Genomic DNA, 21639 nt, shown 5'->3' with positions numbered 1-21639 from the left:
CTGGGACCATGACCTGAGCCGAAGGCAGACACTTAACGACTGAGTCACCCAGGCGCCCCCAATCCACAGACTTCTTAAAGATCTACATATCACAGGTTAAGGTAATTACTTGGTTCTCAACCAGTTTTAAAACTTGAGTGTTTCTGGGCACCTGGGTGGCTCAGTCGTTAAGCGTCTGCCTTCGGCTCAGGTCATGATCCCAGGGTCCTGGGATCGAGTCCCACATCGGGCTCCCTGCTCGGCAGGAAGCCTGTTTCTCCCTCTCCCACTCCCCCTGCTTGTGTTCCTGCTCTCGCTGTCTCTCTCTGTCAAATAAATAAATAAAATCTTTAAAAAAAAATAAAAATAAAAAAACTTGAGTGTTTCTATTACCAAGTATTTTAGCAATAAAGCCATAATACAATTGACAAAAGCAGGAAAAAAAAAAAACCGTTCTGACAGTAAAAGTGATCAACTTGACTAATAAAAAAGACTTTCAAGGGCACCTGGGTGGCACAATCAGTTAAGCATCTGACTCTTGATTTCGGCTCAGGTCATGGCCTCAGGGCCATGAGATACAGCCCCACCGTGGGCTCCGCAGATGGGCTCCGCACTTGGTGCAGAATCGGCTTAAGTTTTTTTCTCTCTCTCTCCCTCTGCTCCCCAACCCCCTGCCCCTCAAGGGCACACACGCGCACATGCTCGCACGCTCTCTTTCTTTAATAAATACATCTTTTTTAAAAAGTTTAAAAAAAGACTTTCAAACTCAAAAATTTTTAAACATACCATCTCTCACCTACAGAATTGTTAAACACTAAAAAAGTGATAATGTTCATGGCTGGCAATGCATTTGGTCATTTATAAACAAGGGTCCCAGTACTGACCCTCTCTCAAGAAAAAATACACAAGATGTTGCATAAAATTTCAAGGCAGAGTCTCCTACCCTTGACGTAGGTTTACAAAGCCCTAGGACTTTCCTTTGCCTCCATCTGCCTTATAAAGGTATCTTTCTCTTTCATAGCATGCTCCCTCATTTTGGTGGGCATATCTTTCAGTATCTTCTTAAGAAGGGATAAGTGGACAGGATTTTTTTTTTTTTGAGATCTGGCACGCAAAATAGCTTTATTCTGCCTTCATACTTGATGGAACAAATGGTTGAGTTCTAGGCTACAAATCATCTTTCCTCAGAATACTGAAGGCACTGCTCAACTCTTCGCAGTTCTGATATTGCTGTTGAGAAGTCAGTGCCATTTTTAATTCTTCATGTGAAATTAAAAGTTTAAGGACTGAGTGGTGAGACCCTCCCTCCCCCTACTGGCAACTAATACTTTCACTGTAGGGTGTCTGACAGGATGACCTAGCTGTTCCACTGAGAGACTTAGTATTTGTGTTTTCTCTGGAGCTGTCCAATTTTTTCCAGAAGAGATTTCTTCATAAAGGATAAAAGATACAACTGGCTGCTAGTGTTCTTGGAGATGAGCAGTGTAAGGGGGCTGGGAGTTTCACTGTTGAAGATGTTGCCAGTCCCCTCATTTTCAGAAGAACACTTCTCCCCCACCTTCCAGTGTCAGGTATCCCTGGGACGGAACCAGTTTGGTTTACTTTCTCCACAAAGTAAGACACTGTTTGTGAGGGCTGAGGACGACCAGTCACCTGGCTACCTGGAATGAATCTGCCTGGGACGAAGTACATACAGAACCATTTATGGACTAAACCATTTCCCATTTACTGCCTCACATCCCACCTGCAGCGTCAGAGATACAGAATGCCTCCAATTCCTGAGCCTTTTCTAGAGATCTGTGACATGAACTAGCTGGAATACTGCAAGAAATCTGGTATACCCGTCTGCAGATACTTTATATTCTACTTTCTCAGCTAAATTACCTACTCCAACCACCTTCCATCTTCCTGAAATTTTTTCACATCACTATGTGCTGTCTCCTCTTTTTGTTCTTGTAGGTATATGTTGTTTTTATCCTTTTACTCTCATGAAATGGGGTTTTGGGAGAGAACAGAAATAAACATCTGTTCAATCCCCCATGCTTAAAAAGACAATAGTTCAGGACGCCTGTGTGGCTCAGTCGGTTAAGCATCTGCCTTAGGCTCAAGTCATGATCCCAGAGTCCTGGGATGGAGTCCAGCATCAGGCTCCTCACTCAGCAGGGAGCCTGCTTCTCCCTCTGCCTGTTGCTCCCCCTGCTTGTGCTTGCTTGCTTGTTCTCTCTGACAAATAAATAAAATCTTTACCAAAAAAAAAAAAAGACAATGGTTCTTGAATGATTATTTGATGCTAATACATATACTAGGGTGCATCCAGGTTTTGCGAAGCCCGGAATTTATATAGTTTGAGGGTCCCGCTTTATGAATGTAAAATGAGGTACGAAAGCAGACAGTCAATTTAGAATGGGAAAGTAAAAATTTTAACAAGCTGACAAATACATCATCAAAACAGAAAATAACAATATTTGTGTTAATTGACACAGCCCTATGATACCTTTTGTCCTAGTTTTCCTGCTGCACACTTTATCTCTTCCCATATAACAGAATTTTTGCTATTTGTTTTATGGAGATTAAAACTGCAAAAAATGAAATACAGAAATTTAAACTGTGTATTCATTTTTTCTGTATATTTCTAACGCTGTACAACCACCACTGCTAATTCCCAGAACTTTTCAATCGCTGCAAAAAGAAACTCCATACCTAGGCAACCACTAATCTACTTTATGTCTCTATAGATTTGCCAACTGGAATCATACAATATGTGATCCTTTATGTCTGGCTTCTTTCACACAGCGTATTTTTGAGGTTCATTGATATTGTAGCATTTATTAGTACTTCATTCCCTTTTATGGATAAATGATATTCCATTGTACAGATACACCAAATTTTGTTTATCTATCAGTTAATGGACATTTGGGTTGTTCTCACCCAACTATTTGGGCTATTATGAATAACACTGCTATGAACATTCCTGTTTAAGTTTCTGTGTGAACCTAGGTTTTCAATTATCTTAATTATATACCTAGGAATGGAACTGCTGAGTCAAATGGTAATTCCATGTTGAACTTTTTGAGGAACCGCCTAACTTTTTGCCACAGGAGCTGAACCATTTCGATTCCCACCAAGAGTACAGGAGAATCCTTGCCAAAGGGACACAAAAGTTTTAATGAAATCCAACTTGTTTTTCCTGTGGTTACCGTGCTTTTTCGTGTCATTTAACAAATCATTTCCTATTCAAGGTCTTGTGCTTCCATCTAAAAGTTTTCATGGTTTTAGTTGTTAAACTAGGTTGTTAATCCATTTGAGTTCATTTTTTATATGGTGTGAGGTGGCCGTTCGACTTCATTCTCTTCCATGTGGATATACAGTTGTTTCCACTATCATCTGTTGAAAAGACTAACCTTTCCCCACTGAATGGTCTGGGCACCCTTGCCAAAGATCAACTGACCACAGGTATATGAATTTATTTCTGGACTCTCGACTCTATTCCATTGATCTGGCTTATGCCAGGGTTGCACTTTCTCATGAGTTTTATGTCATTTCTGTAGAGACAACAGAAAAATAATTCAGTCCTTCCTCTAGCATAATTGAACGTATTTTTCTTGTTGTTTTTGTTGTTGTTGGCTTCGAAAAGTTTCTTTTAGCACAGTTCATTACTGGTAATATTACGTAAGCTTTTAGGATTGTGGTCAAACTTGGGAAAACTCTTAAGTCTTCTTCATATGAAGCTTTAAGATTTGGAAGAATTTTCACAGACTGGCTTCTGGCATCAAACCTTGCTTTTCCTCCACTAACCATATACTTCAGGTGCCAGGTCCCATGGGACACATCCATATTACTCTACTATTTTTAGGTCTGAGCATTTATGTCACAATGCCAGGTGAGTTAACATAATAATGTGTAGTACTCCTAGAAACTATCCCTATACTGGATGGCTAACAATGCCTTGACAATACATGGACTATGAACCAAATAAACATATCCTGCTAAAACCCAATTAAATGTATCCCCAATGTCAGTTTCCCCATAACCAGACGCCCAAAATGCTTACAGCCATTCCAGTGCCACCAACATGAGGACAAGTGTGATAGAGGGGAAGTCGGTGAAAAAAGAGACAGCAATCTTAACTGACTGTGGTTAGGATATTTGCAAATTCTTCATAAGTATGTGATAATGTACAGGAAATGTTCTGTTTCTTGATCTGGGTGCTGATTATTTAGGTGTGTTAAGTTTGTGAGAAGTCTTAAGCTGGATGCTTATAATCTTTGCATTCTTGCATGTATATACTATATACCAATAAAAGATTTTTTAAAGTGACCATGTGAACTCATTGCTAGGGTCCCTCCCAGGCCCTCAGAATCCTGAAAGTTAAGCTTTATTAGTTTCATGAATTTCACCAGCTTCGTGAGTTTCCCAGTAAACTCACCCCTCTATATAGCAAATTAGATATAACAAGATATGGTTTCTAGTACCACCTTGGAGCCTTGGATCTTGCAAACTAGTCAAGGAACTGAGAAAGACACACAGGATGTCCATAAGCAAATGGGAAAGATGTTAGTCTATAAACTCTGAGACATCTAATAGTCATTCTTTCAAGAAATATTTAGAGTACCTCCCAAGTGTTTACTTAGTATTACCCTAGGTGAATGAAACACACACAGCCCCTGCCTGCAGGAGCTCCCAATCTAGTAAAGATGAAAGACAATGAGGAACATTAGGTAAAATCTAAGAAAATTTGAGTGAAGTATGGATTTTAGTTAATAATAATGTATCATTCAAGGCACAAATGACTCTTAGCGACAGAGAACAAACTGAGGGTTGATGGAGGTGAGTGGGGGATGGTCTAGATGGGTGATGGGTACTGAAGAAGGCACTTGTGATGAGCACTGGGTGTTGTATATAAGTGATGAATCACTGAATTCTACTCCAGAAACCAATACTGCACTATATGCACTATATGTTAACAAAATTTAAATTAAAATTATAATAATGATGATAATATATCATTATTGGTTCATTAATTGTGATGAATGAACCATACTAATATAAGATTAGTTAATAATAGGGGAAATTGGGTATGGAATATATAGGAACTCTCTGTCCTATCTTTCCAATTTTTCTGTAAATCTAAAACTAGTCTAAAATTACAAGTATTTTTTAAAAGACAATAAACATGTAGGGACACCTGGGTGGCTCAGTCGGCTAAGCGTCTGCCTTCGGCTCAGGTCATGATCCCGGGGTCCTGGGATCGAGTCCCGCATCGAGCTCCCTGCTCAGCGGGAAGCCTGCTTCTCCCTCTGCCTGCTGCTCCCGCTGCTTGTGCTCTCTCTCTCTCTGACAAATAAATAAATAAAATCTTAAAAAAAAAAAAGACAATAAACATGTAAATAAATGAATATAAAAATGAATTGTATTAAGTCCTCTGAAGTTAACAGGACATTGTGATAGTCAGTAATGAGGCTGGAAGCTACTTTTGGAGTATTTAGGAATTCTTTGGGGTGATAAACGCACACAGAAAAATAAGGAGCAACAAGATAAAAAAGATCCCCACCTTCCAACCCCACAAAAAAAAATACACATGAAGTCCCTGAGATGGGAAAGAGACTGACCTTTTCAAGAGTAATTAAAATAAAAATCAATGTGACTATAACATAATGAACAAAGGAAAGACCAGTCACCAGGGGATAGATTATACAGGATCTTGTGCAAATAATGTCCACTTCATTCAAAGCATAATGGAAAGCCACTGGAGAATTTGAAGCAAGGGAGCAAAATTACCCAATTCACTTTTTTTTTTTTAAACGTATGAAGCTGCTCTGTGGCAAATGGATTAAAAAAGCGTTAAAGAAAAACAACACAGATCTGATGGGAGAACACTAAAATTATTTGATTTTTAGCCCTGCACTATATTTTTTCAATATAAAAATCATTCCAGAGAATCAAAGAATTTTTATATTTGCATAAATTATTTCCTTCAAACAGTATTTGCCTTCTTTCTTTTCACCAGCCTTTTTGTTTCCACTGAGTATCTTTTTTATAATTTACCAAAATTTATGGATTTTTATACTTTTTTTCAATTTTATTTTTGAGTAGTCTCTACACCCAAGATGGGGCTTGAACTCACAACCCCAAGATCAAGAGTCCCATGCTCTACCTACTGAACCAGCCAGGCGCCCCTGAATTTTTATATTTTAAAAACAAATTATCATAACTCTTCTAGAAGCTGTTGAAAACGTGTATGCCACTTGTTAAGTACTCTCTAATAAAATTCTTGTAAACTTCAAAGGCAGAACATAAAATAAATTATAAAAACTGAAAAATGGTCTCTATTAGATTAGGATACCAAAAGAGTATGTAGTCCAACCCACAAAACAACAGGCGCGGCTGCCACGACTGCCACCTCTGACAATTATTTAACAGCTGCAAATTCTTTGATACTTTTTCTATCAACAGATAAGGTTTATGTCCTTTCCCCTTGAATCTAGAAGAGCTTGTAATGAACTAACTTGCTTGTAACCAATAAAACGTAGCAAGGACTTCCTAGATTACTCCAGAAAAGAGGATGTAGCTTTCACCTTGTTCCTCGGACAACTCCTGCTGGTGCCCCGAGTCAGTCATACTAGCCGTGTAACTGCCCTAGAACTGCCATCAACTAGCCCACGCTGAGAGGCCACATGGAGAGGCTCTCTGATGACCTGAAGAGAGGTAAATGCCCAGCCTGCCCCCAGCTATTCCAGTTTCAAACACCATCTGAATAAAACACATGACAGAGTCTGAGCCAAAACCACCCTTCCCAAACTCCTGACCCACAGAAACCGTGAGAGATAATAAAATTATCCTTTGTGTTTTAGGACTCTAAGTTTTGCAGTAATTTTTTATGCAGCAATTCTAACAAGCCTTTATAGCAAATATGATAATTAGTTCAACTAATTAGGGGGAGAGAATTTGTTTGGCAAACAATAAGGAAGAATTTTCCTGATAGAGACCAGCTTTCACATATTTAAGAGATTTGAAAAAGCTATGTCATAACCCATAGAAAGTCTAATAAGTCACATTCTTCTTGAAGTTAACATAATTAGCCTTACAGCCCTACAGATTTTTGCCCTGTATCATGATTCTCCTATGGCAAAAGAAAGTGCATAAATATACTTACCAGGTCACCAAGCAGCCAACTCAGAGTCTTGCATTATAATCCTTCTAAATATAGTAGCTATCTATTACGGACTAAATCAATCCCTGGCCTGAGTTATATAAAAAAAAAAAACAACAACAACAACACAATAACCTATATATATTTTTTTAACTTTCTGGAAAATAACGGCATTACTTGACATCTCTATTTTTTTATGAAAACTATCTTTAATCATCAGCTAACAACTTGATTGGGTCCTTCAATTGCTGAAAGTTAAGGACTGGGGGGGTGCCTGGGTGGCTCAGTCGGTTAAGTATCTGCCTTTGGCTCAGGTCATGATCCCAGGGTCCTGGGATTGAGCCCGCATCAGGTTCCCCGCTCAGCAGGGAGTCTGCTACTCCCTCTCCGTTCGCATCTCCCCCTGCTCGTTCGCATCTCCTCCTGCTCATGCACACACTCGCTCTCTCCCATGCTCTTCCCCCCACCACCCCAGTCTCCTTCTCTCTCAAATAAATAAAATCTTAAAAAAAAAAAAAAAAAAAAAAGAGTTAACCAAACTGGAAATCAGAAGAAATTTGAAATGTCATCACCAATGCCATTTTTAAGTACTAAAAAGATTGGTTTCCTACCTAACCTTTCTTACCTACCTAAAAGAAAAAAGAAAAATTCAGGCACCTGGGTGGCTCAGTTGGTTAAGTGACTGCCTTTGGCTCAGGTCATGATCCTGGAGTCCAAGGACCGAGTCCCACATCGGGCTCCCTGCTTAGCAGGCAGTCTACTTCTTCCTCTGACCCTCCCCCCTCTCATGCTCTCTCTCATTCTCTCTCTCAAATAAATAAAATCTTTAAAAAAAAAGAAAAATTCAAAACTAGAAAAGAGAAAGCTAATATATAGAAGAATTCGTATCTGTTTTTTCTTTTCTTAAAGTAAGCTATACACCCAACGTGGGGCTCAAACTCATGACCCAGAGATCGAGAGTCATATGTTCCACTGACTGAGCCAGCCAGGCGCCTCTAGAAGGATTCATAATTCATTACAAAGGACTTCTGGTTCAACTAGCCTCATTTCTATAGAACTGGAATAGTTGTACCAACTGTTTCCTCAAAAATCTATTACTAGTCTCTTAGTAAGATTTAAGAAAAGAAGATTTAAGAAAGATATAAGATTTCATAAGATTTAAGAAAAAAAAATCATAAGGTAAAGATTCTCATTTCACTATCATTGGTTCAGAATACTTACAAAGTTGGGATCTGAATAGTAGTTAGAACTGTAGAACTCTGAAAAATTAATTATCTCCCTAACATTGACACTAGTTATATATGTGAATTTTCTTAGGTGATGCTACAAAAACAGATCTTTTTGCAGTGAGTATCAGACAAATCTTTACTTTGTTGAGAAGTAAATTTTGGGGGTGCCTGGCTCAACTACTGGCTCAGTCAGTAGAGTATGTGATTCCTGATCTCCGGGTTGTAAGCTCCAGCCCCTGTTGGGTATAGAGATTACTTAAAAATAAAATCTTTTTTCTCCCCCCTCCTTTTTTTTTTTTTAGAGAGAGAGGGAGAGAGAGAATGTTAAGCAGGCTCCACACCCAGCATGGAGCCTGAAGCAAGGCTCAATCACACAACCATGAGATCATGATCCAACCTGAAACTAAGAGTCAGACACTTAACCAACTGAGCCACCCAGGTGCCCCAAAAATAAAATTTAAAAAAAATAAATAAGTTTTGCAGAGTTCTGGTAAGAGTTCTATTCATGAAGTCAAATAGTAACTTGAATACTTCAGTCCTCTATCTTTATAAATTCTGTCAAAATTACTAAGGTAACATGTCAGTTAATTCAATACTGACATCACAAAGAGAGATCCTATTATTTGTTTCAAATGAAGTCCTAAAGACCAGGTAAGTTTTTCAATTTCCTCATTCTTTTTTTAAAAAAACATTTATTTATTTTAGAGAGAAAGAGAGAGAGCTTGCACACGAGAGTGCAGGGGGGAAGGGCAGAGGGAAAGAGAGAATCCCAAGCCGACTCCCCACTGAGCACAGAGCCAATGCAAGGCTTGATCTCACCACCCTGAGATCATGACCTGAGCCGAAATCAAGAGTTGGACTCTTAAACCGACTGAGCCACCCAAGTGCACCCTCAATCATTCTTTAATTCACAAATACTTACTGAATGTATACTATGTATCAAGTATTACCTTAGGGTATTTTGAATGTATCACATGTATCAAATGCCATCTCACTTTTCTTAAATTAAAAAAATTTTTTTCTCATCCTTATTCCTTTACAAAATTCCCAAAATTCAATTTAAAAAATTTCAACCTTTTTTATAGTATTAAATTCATAGGATTCTGAATAATCTGACCAATCAATAACTTTTCTTTCTTCACTAGACAAATAGTTATATTTAAAGCCAGATGACATAAGATCATATATAAAAATGAAAGAATTAGCTACTTATGTTTGCAATTCTAATAAAAAGAATTTTTGTATCTACTCCCATAACACATATAGGACACATGTAACATAGTTTATATAAGAAAGTTTATCCTAAAATATGGATTTTCATTAAAAGCCAGTGTCACCTTTGATAGATTCTAATTCTCTAACTCCATTTATTTCAAGTACACTCATTTAGACTTTTAGTTTTCAGTTTTACAGGTCTTACACACTCCTGACATCTACCTGTGCAGAAATATCCCCATCTACTGACAAGAGATGAAACTACGGGCTATTCTTGAAAGTGCTGGCAAGCTACAGGGAAATGTAGTAAGTCATTAAAGACTGGATTTGGATCCAAACAGTTCTGCCACCTCCAAAACCCTGAGCTATTCAAACAATTCTCCAAAGCTCTTCTACTTTTCATCAAAAGTACGGGGGAGAGGAGAGAACACAGTTAATTGTCTAAGTGTCTGCTATATGAGTTAATGATGAAAATTATAATGCAGTAGCTTATCTAACTATATGAATTCTTTATGATACACTGAGTACCCCCAAAGCATACATTTGTGCCTATTTTATAAGACATATCAATTAAATAGATACCTATATTAATCCTTATTAATGTTGTACTTGCTCCTATAAATAACAGCATATAATTGGTTATGACTAACATTTGAAAGTCTTTGATCAAAAATGACAAAATACATGAACATAATACTCTACAGCTTGAACAGTATTTTTCACATAATTTCTTGTCCAGCAGAATCTTTTTTTTTTTTTTAAAGATTTTATTTATTTATTTGACAGAGAGAGACACAGCGAAGAGGGACCACAAACAGGGTGGGGGGAGCTTCCAGAGGAGCAGGGAGCCCAATGCAGGGCTCGATCCCAGGACCCTGGGATCATGACCTGAGCCGAAGGCAGATGCTTAACGACTGAGCCACCCAGGCGCCCCTTGTCAAGCAGAATCTTAAATACTACTGTCATTTTAAGCATGCACTTAAAACTAAAAGCACAGGCACTAAGAAAGCGATAAAGTTTACCCGTGGCCTAACTAGGATCTGAACCTAAATTTTCTGCCTACAAATTCTATATTCTTTCTACAACATCCCAACTACCTCCTCCCAAATTACCAAGTATATCTTACACAGTAAATAAGATCTACATTACAGATGTCTGTTTTGTGACAGTTCCTAGGAATGTACTATGGTCAAATAAAAAAGTCTGCTTAGGAGCGCCTGGGTGGCTCGGCTGGTTGAGCAACTGACTCTTGGTTTCAGCCCAGGTCATGATCTCATAGTCATGAGATCAAGCCCCATGTTGAGCTCCGCGTGGGGCTCCCCACTTAGTGTGGAGTCTGCTTGAGATTTTTCTCTCTCCCTCTGCCCCTCCCCCTGCTCATGCTCACATGCGTGCTTGCTCTCTCAAATTTAAAAGAAAATCGGGGCACCTGGGTAGCTCAGTTGGTTAAATGTCTTCCGTCAGCTCAGGTCATGATCCCAGGGTCCTGGGATCGAGCCCCGCATCGGGCTCCCTGCTCAGTGGGGAGCCTGCTTCTCCCTCCCCCACCCCCCCTGCTTGTGCTCACGCTGTCAAATAAATAAAAAATCCTAAAAAAAAAAAAGTCTGGGGCACCTGGGTGGCTCAGTTGGTTAAGTGGGTGCCTTCGGCTCAGGTCATGATCCCAGGGCCCTGAGTCTCCTGCTCAGCGAGGAGCCTGCTTCTCACTCTCCCTGCCTCTCTGCCTACTTGTGCTATCTCTCTGTCAAATAAATAAATAAAATCTTAAAAACAAAACAAAACAAAAAAACATCCGACTCTTGGTTTCACCTCAGGTCATGATCTCAGGGTCCTGGAATCCAGCCCCACATTGGGCTCCACACTCAGCATGGAGTCTGCTTGAGTTTCTCTCTCCCTCTCCTTTTCCCACTCCCTCTCTCAAATAAACAGTCTGCTTAGATTTTAATAAAATTGACTTTCTTCCTTTGTCTTATAGAAAATACATGCTCATAATATAAAATACAACCAAAAAATACCCATAATCCAACACACATTTAACAATTACAGTATATCGTTTCCTTTCTATTGCCACATTTTACATAGGTTTATTCTTTTTATCCCACCTTTTCCCAAAAATGATCTCAGGGGGCTGATAGCTGGTAAACAGGCAAACTTTGTTAACTCATACCTGTTGCAATCCACTTTCATCAGTAAGAGATAAAAATAATAAATTTTGTAAAGGTCAATAGAAATTTTCAGAAGAAAAATAGAGACCCCAATCTAGGTTTATTCTGATTTCCTATATTTCCATTCATGGTACTATATATCATTGATAATCAATGTCTGCAAATGTCAAGAAACTGATAAATATTTATTGTCTGAATAAATGAAATAATGGCTCCAAAGCATTACAAAATCCTAAATCATTACAGGATCCTAAATTAATGACTCAATTATGCTCATTAAACTGTTATCAAAATGTTTATGAAAAGCTTTTTAATCATTGTTTGAAATCAGAAGACTCATGTTAAAGCTACAGTTATCAAGAAAGTGTGGCTTATAGGGGTGCCTGGGTGGCTCAGTCATTAAGCGTCTGCCTTCAGCTCAGGTCATGATCCCAGGGTCCTGGGATCGAGCCCCGCATCGGGCTCCCTGCTCAGCGGGAGGCCTGCTTCTCCCTCTCCCACTCCCCCTGCTTGTGTTCCCTCTCTCGCTGTGTCTCTCTCTGTCAAATAAATAAATAAAATTAAAAAAAAAAAAAGTGTGGCTTATAAATGATAAACTTATAAAGGATAGAATTATAGCTACAAGGAATAGAACAGAGTCCAGAAATAGAACTAACTACATGTATACTGTCAACTGATTTTCAGTCAAGGTGCCAAGACAATGCAATGGACGAAACAAAAGTGTATGTGAACAAACAGTGCTAGGAAAATCAGATATCCATATTGGAAGAAAAAAAAAACAAAACCATGACCTTTACCTCCCACACTATATTTAAAAATTAACTTTAGAAAAGTTATAGATACAAATGTATAGATACATTTGTATCTAAAGCTAAAACTATAACACAGAAAAAAACATGGGAGAAAACTTTTAGAACTATGGATTAAGAAAAGATATTTTAGGACACAAAAAGCATGAATCATAAATGAAAGACTGATGAACTGAGCTAAATCAAAATTCAAAACTTCTGCTTTTTGAAACACTATTAGGGGGAAGCCCCAAATTAGAAGAAAATATTTGCAAAACACATATCTGATAAAGGACTTGTATCCAGAATACAAAAAGAAATCTCAAAACTTGATAATAAAAAATAATTTAAGTTATGAGCAAAATATTTACATATTTACCACATGACCCAACAATCTAACCATTTACCTAAGAAATAAAAACATGTTCACACACAGAGAGGTATACTTGAATGTTCACAGCAGTTTTATCTGTAATGGTTAAAAACTGGAAATGTCTGTGGATATTTGTGAATCGATAAACAAAATGGGGCATATGTGCACAATGCAACATTCCTCAGGAATAAGAAGGAACAAATAACTGATACACAAGATAGATCTCAAAAGCACTATGCTAAGTGAAAGAAGGCTGGCCCAGAAGACTACATACTGTACAATTCCGTAAGTAAAGTGGTAGTTGCCAAGGACTGGGATGGGAGGAGACTGGCTGTGAAGGGGCATGAGGAAACTTTCTGGGAAAAAATAAATAACCTTTGTGCAATCATCTATGTTTAGATTCATTATCATCAAGATTTATCTTAAAACTTAAAAATCAAGTAAATAAATAAAACTTAAGTTTTATGTCTGCTGTCAATTTTTAGTAAGAAACCAAAGTGTTAAACTTAAGACACACGTCAATACTTCTTAGTATATCAAATGTGGACTTTGTCTATGCCTTCAGAAGCTATTCTAAAACAAACTAACATGAAATTCCTCATTTTGTTAAACTAATTATACTTTAGTGGAAAATCGCAAACAAAAGAAATTTTCTGAATGTAAACATTCAACTGTTAAAAATGCCAAATACTGATACCTGGAAAACTAGTATCAAGTGAAATACTAGCAGGATTAACATTCAACAAAACTGCTCTAATCCAGCAAAAATACCTATTGCTACATTCCTAAATATAAGCAATAACTAAGATCAGAAAATACAATAAAAATGTCATATAAATTAGCTGGAATTACATCAAAACATAGAAAATTAGGGGCACCTGGGTGGCTCAGTCGGTTAAGCGTCTGACTTCAGCACAGGCTGATCCCAGAGTCCTGGGATCAAGTCTACGTTGGGCTCTCTGCTCAGCAGGGAGGGGAATCTGACTCTCCCTCTCCCTGTGCCCCTCCTTCCCTGCTCGTGCACATGCACGCACACGCACTCTCACTCTCAAATAAATACATAAAATCTTAAAAAAAAAAAAAAAAAACATAGAAAATTATTGAACTATCCTGAGCAATACGGACAAAAGCTTAAATAAAAGTAAAAACCTAGTGTGCTCCTAGCGGGGAAAACTAAATACACTTATATGCCTCTTTTCCCCAAAGTAAGGTGATTCTAATTACAATCCCAAGGAAATTTCTTCTTAAACTTAACGAGTTTAATATTTGTGTGGAAGAGCAAATAAGGGAAAATAGCAAAACAAATTTCCATCACAATGAGCATATTAAACTAAATTATAAAGCTACAATAATGAAAAGAGTGTGGCACTGAACAAGAGATAATATGACTCTACTATAACTAATTTAACATAACTAAAAAGATATCCCATCACTGTGGAAAGGAAGAATGGGTTATTCAATAATGATGAGATGACGAAATAGAAACTGGAGGAGAAATATCTTCCTAAACGATTTTTAAGAAACACTAAAATAAAATGTACTTATATATTTACTAAGCCTCTTAAAGAAAAAGGCCTTCCAAGTAATAGAATAAGAAAAACAGAAGTTGAACAGATTTGATTCCTAAAACAACACATTTCTGATGTCCAAAAATGGTCAAAAATTAAGTCAAATAACAGACTGGGGGAAACATCTATAGCAAATCTAACAACAGATTAACATTTTCAATTCTCAGGCAGATCAATAAGAAAAACACAAAAGCCCTAACAGATAAATAGGACAAGGCCAAACAAGTCAACAGAAAGAAATATCATTAATAAACAGGAAAATATTCAACTTCACAAGTAAATGTTTAAATACAATATTCCATGAAATTAGCAAAAAATTTTAAAAACAAGAGCCAATGCTTGTAACAGGATAGTAAAAAGGTACACTTATTTATTCATTGCTGCCCTAAATAGCCACAATTCTTATAGGAAACAGCCTGAGGAAAAATTAATAAAGAACTTATAAAAGATCCATACCCAATAATGCAATAGCACTCTTTTTTAAGATTTATTTATTTGAGAGAGAGAGAGCGAGCGAGCATGTAAGCAAGGAGAGGGGCAGAGGGAGGGAGAGAGACTCCTCAAGCAGACTCCCAGCTGCGCATGGAGCTGGACTCAGAGCTCGATCCCAGAACCCTGAGATCATGACCAGAGCCAAAAATCAAGAGTCGGAGGCTTAAATGACTGAGCCATCCAGGTGCCCCTGCAATAGCACTCTCTCTGTGCAAATATCCTAGAAAAATAATCCTTTTTAAAAAGTTATCTACACCAAGACATTTACAGCGATTATGTGTAATAAAAGTTTTAGAAATAAAAGTTATAACAAGAAAAAAAGTTAAGAACAATGGTTGTTATGTAGCATCCTCTTAACTGGTTGTCCTAAAATCAGTCTTCACAGTTCCCATCCCAGTCCATCCTCCCTACTGCCCCAAGATTAATGTTTCTAAACATCAAAGACATCAAAGCTAAAAATCCTTCAATGGTTCCCACCATCTTAAAAAAAAAAAAAAAAAAAGTCAAACGTCTTGGCAAAACACAGTAAGTTCCAAATTGGGTTGTCCCTGTCTAGCCTCATCTCTTGCCACTCACATCTAGTGCATTAGCCACAAAGAATACATACAGAACTACAAAGAATTACTTCTAGGCCTCTAGCATTCATTCAATAAAATGCCAAAAACCCTTAATCTATACTGAAACAAAGATTCTGGCTTCCTAGAGCTTACAGCATAGAAACAACAAATACCCTTCATTGAGTTAGGTCTGATACCAGAGGAAGAGCCTCTTAGTCACAGAGGAACGGCCAACTCAGGTCAAGGAAAGTTCTAGGGATAAGGGTAAAGCCTTGAGTTGGAACCTTAAAAGATGAGCAAAAATCTCAAGGGGCAAAGGTAATTCCAAATAACTGGAATGTATTTATTTTTCCACACAAAATCTTAGACACTGTAACAAGCTTTCTAGACAATTTGGGGTTCTGACATGTACTTAACCTCCCCAAGTTTCTTCTACCTCTTGGAGCTACTGTGAGAGTTAAGAGTGATAATAAACTTAACACAGTGTCTGGCACTTGATGAGCATTCAATACCTGTCAGTCATACAGAAACACACAACAATGCTCATTACAACAGTGTATTTCAAGGGTCCAGCATTCTTAGAACAGAGAAAGTAACAGTAAACAAAAATGACAGCACAAAGAGAAAAAGCAGTAAGAATGGGGTTAAACAACTTATCACCATATAGCCAAGGATTAAACAGGTCTCTCTATACACCATGACCATATCCTTCTACTACACATTACAACAGACGGTCCTTTATATTCATAACGATACTTAATAATAAATAAAATATTAAGTTCTGTTAAATGTGGTCTATTTGAAAAAAGTAGGACATAGTACATCTTTAAAAGCCTTCAATATCTTTAACAGACATCAAAAATGGCTAAAATAAAAATCTTGTGTGCCTCAAGTGTGGCCTTTTGTTTACCTTGAAAATTGAGTTTTATGCTAAATATGCTAAATGATAAGCAAAATAAGTGACATGGTAGTATATGATAGTTACAGTTCAACCAATAGGAAAAAAAGTAAAATCCATGATTAAAACACACACACCCTTTACTCACCAATGAAAACCAAACTACATGAGGCACCTAAGCAGGTTCCACTGCATGTCTGAGTGTTAGACTAGAAGAGACAACTTAAGATAAAGGGAAGGGGCTTAAGCCACATTAGCTTCCTCCTCAAAAACCAAGAAAATAAATTGGGGACATTCAAATGACTAACACCCCTACTTAGAAACCTGTGAGATATAATCAAGTTGTAATTTTTAAAGCTTTCAGTCAATAAAATATACAGTAAAACAATACTAAGATACCAGCATATCTGAAGTGAGACTTTTAAATTTGATTTTCCTGGGGCGCCTGGGTGGCTCAGTCATTAAGCGTCTGCCTTCGACTCAGGTCATGATCCCAGGGTCCTGGGATCGAGCCCTGCATCGAGCCCCACATCAGGCTTCCTGCTTGGCCGGAAGCCTGCTTCTCCCTCTCCCACTCCCTCTGCTTGTGTTCCTGCTCTTGCTATCTCTGTCAAATAAATAAATAAAATATTTTTAAAAAAATTTTTTTAAATAATAAATTTGATTTTCCTTTAGCTATAGACAAGGTTAACCTCATTACTGCGAAGGGTTTTATAAATTAATAACATGAGAAACAGCATACAAAAACATTTAGGTTACAAAAAGGTCTGTAATAAATTTTCTAGAGAAGTAATCTGTTATTTCTCCATATCTAAGAAATTTAAATATTAGAAATTATACTAAACTGCTTTTTCAAGTCTTCAAGTTTTCAAAAACAATGATATAAAAAATTACCCCATCTTTTTTTACTGTAACCAAATACAAAGAATATTTTCTATCCAAAGATTTGTAAGAAAAGCCTGTATCAGATATTCATAAGTATAGTGCATACAAATTTTACATTTTATAATCAATTCCCTATAGAAATAATAGTTGAATTGATAGCTTTACCATACAGCCTATTTTAATGATTAAGTGTTAATATGTCAGAAGAACCACCAAAGTACCTGATGAACCAAATCAGATTTTAACACCAATGGCCTGAGGAATCTCAAATGTGGGATTAAATTAACCCTGCCTCCTTAGCATCAAAAACACCAAACAGTTCACTAGGTGACTGTGGGCTAAGGAATAATATGTGGAAAAGTCTAATATCTGTTATGGGCAGAGATCTCATGGCTCAAGTATTTCTTCTTCAGTTTGTGTGTATGTGTGAGAGAGAGAGAGAGAGCGAGAGAGAGAGAGAGAGAGTGTGTGTGTGTGTGTGTGTGTCATCATGAAGAATTGTTTATACCTTTCAGTAAAGGGGCAACTCAACGTTAAAGATATAATTGAGTACAGTTCATAAAGCACCATGGAATCAAAGACACTCTATAAATTTAAAATACTAGTATGGTGCTGACTTAAAGCAAAGAACAATAATTTTAAAGCATCTTACAGCCCAAGTGTATTGTAAACCAAGTAAAAATTCACTGGGGGATGTGACTTTTTTAGTGATTTTCCTCTATTACGGAACCCGGATCTAAATGAACTGTTAAACACTTAGTCTAAAGGTATGCCAAACATTTCTTAAGGTCTTAACAAAGAATCAACTTTTTTTTTTTTTTAAACAAAATGAGGCCTAGGTTAAATATTTTATTTGGCTTCTCAAGATGGACTGAAAAGTTGGGCACCAGCTCCAGACCAGTTCCTGGACGCACATCAAACACAGCCCTGTCATTTATCCAGTCAGTCAAAACAATCTTTTCCATCTAACCCTTTAATGTTTATGACCTAAAAAGCTGCTAATTGAATCCAGCTCTTGAAATCTATTTGTTAAAATCTATACCATCCAATTTGTAAATGGACAAAAATGAAAAAATGTAAGTTAACTTTCCTGGCAAAACAGAAGAGAATCCACCAAATGTAACCAAAAAGGAGAGGGCAATGTTTTTAATATCTGAATAGTTTTTTCTTAAAATATGACAGAGACAAATTCCCAATGGTTTTTTAAAAAAAATGAGAGTACCTCAAACTGTTTTTACAATTAAGGGGACACAGTGTATTTAATATTCCTCAGAAAAATCTAAAAATACAAAAATCACTCTATAAATTTAGTCCAGCATTCCCTCTCCCCCACCAAAAAAGAAGTGTCATCTTTTCTCCTAGGTTTACTCATGAATTTTTATACTGTATCATAGGTTGTAAGGAAACCACAAACACTTTAAGATATTGAGTCACAGTAAAAACTTCAAATTCATTTTATCTGAAAAAAAAACACCTGTTTTCTCCCTCATTTTCTCATTATGCATATAGCCTAGAAGGAAGTAAATGGCCAACAGTCCATTTCTGATGCTTTTTGCACACCTGGAATCACAGGTTCTTTCCATGATCACTGCCACAGGACTGACTGCGGAGAGGAACATCAGGAGATAAACCCTAAAGCCACAAAGATCCCTTATAAAGGTATCCTAACAAAACAAGGAAACTGAATGGGGGCAATGTTGGGGCGGGGGGAGGGGGGTAATCCCCAATCCAGGTTTTCCATTAAGAACCACTCAGTTCATGATTCTTTGCAATTTTCCCCAGGGAAAGTAAAACTGTCATAAAAGTTGTATTTTTTAAATTGCAGCCAATTTACAGTCAGGCTAAATTCTCAAATACCAAATTCACTGCAAGTTTTTATCCGTAAAGTTCAGCCAGTGGACTGGGATGTGACACACAAGCATTCAATTACAAAATTAGTCCATATAAATCTCAACATCTAATGTACGCAAACATAATTACAGTTTATCCTTACACACGCGTGCACACACATACACACACACACACACAACCTCTAAGGAAAATCGTCTTACCACACACCCCAACAACGACTTGGATAATTAATAGTGAATGGTGAAACTAGGGTAACTACAGTGATTTCAATTACACTTTTCAAACCAAAAATAATTTGTCCTTAAAATGGGGTGACATGACCACATAAGAATACCAAAAATGGCACCATGTAAGCAAAATGTACCTGTAATGTTAAAGATTTAACGCACTTGGAATCATGAACACTTTGTAAGAGAGAAGCCTTCTACCTAGCAACCCCTCCATACATTCTTTTCCATTTAGAAAAGGGAAGGGGAGGAAATGAGAGAGAAAACTTCGCTTGCAAGTCTGTATGAGCACATACTTAGAAATGTACCAAAAAAAAAAAAAGGTGTGTTCTTAAAGCAGGTCTGGAGTTAGAAGTGAGACACAAGTTCTGCGGCCTACAAGGAACAACCCAAAACATGCTACCCTACAATCAAACACTTCCAAACCACAGAGTGTACAATGAGCCGGAGTCGTAGGATCAGGCGGACACACCGGAAAAATCCACCCCGGTCTCCTCCCCTCCCAAAGACATGCGTTTCAGGTGTGTGGCGCCGGCTGCTGTGGCTGGCGGCCGAGAATGAAGGTTTTTGCACGCGGGCATAAGTGGGCGAACAAGTTAACAACCAGGGAACACACACACACCCTCCCGTTAAGCGCTCCATCTTTAAGGAGTGTTTACAGCGCGCAGTCAGCGACCGGATTCAATAATCCCCGCCACAGGAGCTCTTCATCCCCTCGACGACCCCACCTGGCCAGTGGCCCAGGGGATGCTCCCCGAGGGCCCGGAGAGAGTCGTGCTCCTCGGCCAAGGCTTTCCGACCTCAAATCCGCCGGCGAGTCCAACCGGGGCAGCCCTCCCCGCAACAAAAGACCCCCGAGACACCGTCGACTTTTTCAAGAATTCCCCAACAAGGGCGAGTGGCTTAGCCATTACTCTCCCTGAACTAGGCCTTCCCACGTCCCCGACCCCCAACTCACCATTGATCCCGACCCTGGCCCTTCCCAAGGCCACAAGCACCCCCCGCCGGCTCGCCCACCCCGCGGATGCCCCGGCCCAGCTCCCGTCGCCCCCCTCACCTGTCAGGCGCAGCTTGACGGGCCCGTTCCTCCGGCCCCCGGGGTTAGACATGTCCCCGGCGGCGGGGGCGGCGGCGGCGGGGCTGCGGCCGCGGCGCGGGGCCCGGGGCCGGCGGGCGGGGCGGGGGCGACGGCGAGGCGCGGCGGAGTCACCACAGCGGCCGAGGCTGGGGCCCGAGCAGCCGGCGCCGCGGCCGCCACGGCCGGAGGGTCCCGGATGTGCCGAGCGTCGTCGCCATGAGCCGCGGAGGGAGCGGGACGCCGAGCTCCCCCCTCCTCCCACTTCTCCTTCCTCGGCCCGGGCCGCACAACAAAGCGGCAGCCGCGGCCGGCCGCGCCGCCTCCGCCCGCGCCCCCGCCGCCCGCACGCAGCCGCCTCCGCCTTTCCCTCCTCTCGGCTCGGCGAGGCCCAGGAGCCGACGGCGCTGGTCGGCCGAGGCGGGCGGTGCTCGGCGGCGCCGGAGCAGGACTCGGGGCTCGGCCGCTTCCTCCTCCACCCGCCCTCTTGTCTGAGGGAACCGGGTCCTGGGGCCGCCGCCGCCACTCGTCGGCTCCGGGGGGCGGGGAGGAGACGGGAGGCGGGGCCGGCGGGGCGGGGCCTGGACGGGCGGGCGCGCGCAGGGTGCCCAGGGCGCGGGGGCGCGGGGCGCGGAGCTTGGGCCGCCCTGGGCGCTGGCGGTGAAGGGTGGGGGTGTTCGCTGCAGCCGAGGGTCCCACACAGAACTTGGGGAGAGAACGGGCAAAAGAGCAAAGTGGCGGCGCCGAGCTCTGTGGCACCAGGAGGGGCGTAGTGTCCAGCCCACTTAAGGGAGAGCTTTTGTCCGTGCGACGCAGATTGCATTTATTAGACGCCCACTGAGTGCAGGGCGCTCTAAGAGGCTGGGGCAAGGTTGGCCCCAAGTCCGCGACCCTCCGGGAATTTAGCGTCGCTGGGGTGAGGAAGAGACACCGTTCCCATACCGAGGGCTCCAGCAAATCCCCTGGGGTGTTTTGCTTCTGGTATAGTCGTTGCTACCTCCTTCCAGGACTCACCTGGTGAACGAGATCAGGTTACGTGCCTGCTCTGGCTCTTTTTCCAGCTCTATCTCCAAGGATAGGAGATTGATAATAATACCTTAAAGGATTATTAACAAGATAAACCTTGGAGAGCAGCGTATGAAAGCTTTTCATACAGTACTGTATTTCGTTATCTCAGGAGGAAAAAA

At 39.9% G+C, this 21639-nt stretch overlaps 1 protein-coding gene across 1 annotated transcript in view; it reads right to left on the bottom strand.

The window, feature by feature from the left end:
• Positions 1–20956, bottom strand: part of SMURF2 (SMAD specific E3 ubiquitin protein ligase 2) — a 113673-nt gene extending 92717 nt beyond the window's left edge. Inside the window, exon 1 of the mRNA XM_031032761.2 lies at positions 20435–20956. Coding sequence (XP_030888621.2) covers positions 20435–20486 — 52 coding nt within the window. The 5' untranslated portion in view covers positions 20487–20956. The remainder of the gene's footprint in view (positions 1–20434) is intronic.
• Between the last annotated feature and the right edge of the window lie 683 nt (positions 20957–21639).

Source organism: Leptonychotes weddellii, chromosome 15, assembly GCF_054177405.1.
Source record: "Leptonychotes weddellii isolate Sample4059 chromosome 15, ASM5417740v2, whole genome shotgun sequence".
In the NCBI taxonomy this organism is placed as follows: domain Eukaryota; kingdom Metazoa; phylum Chordata; class Mammalia; order Carnivora; family Phocidae; genus Leptonychotes; species Leptonychotes weddellii.
This window is presented reverse-complemented; position numbering and strand designations above follow the sequence as displayed.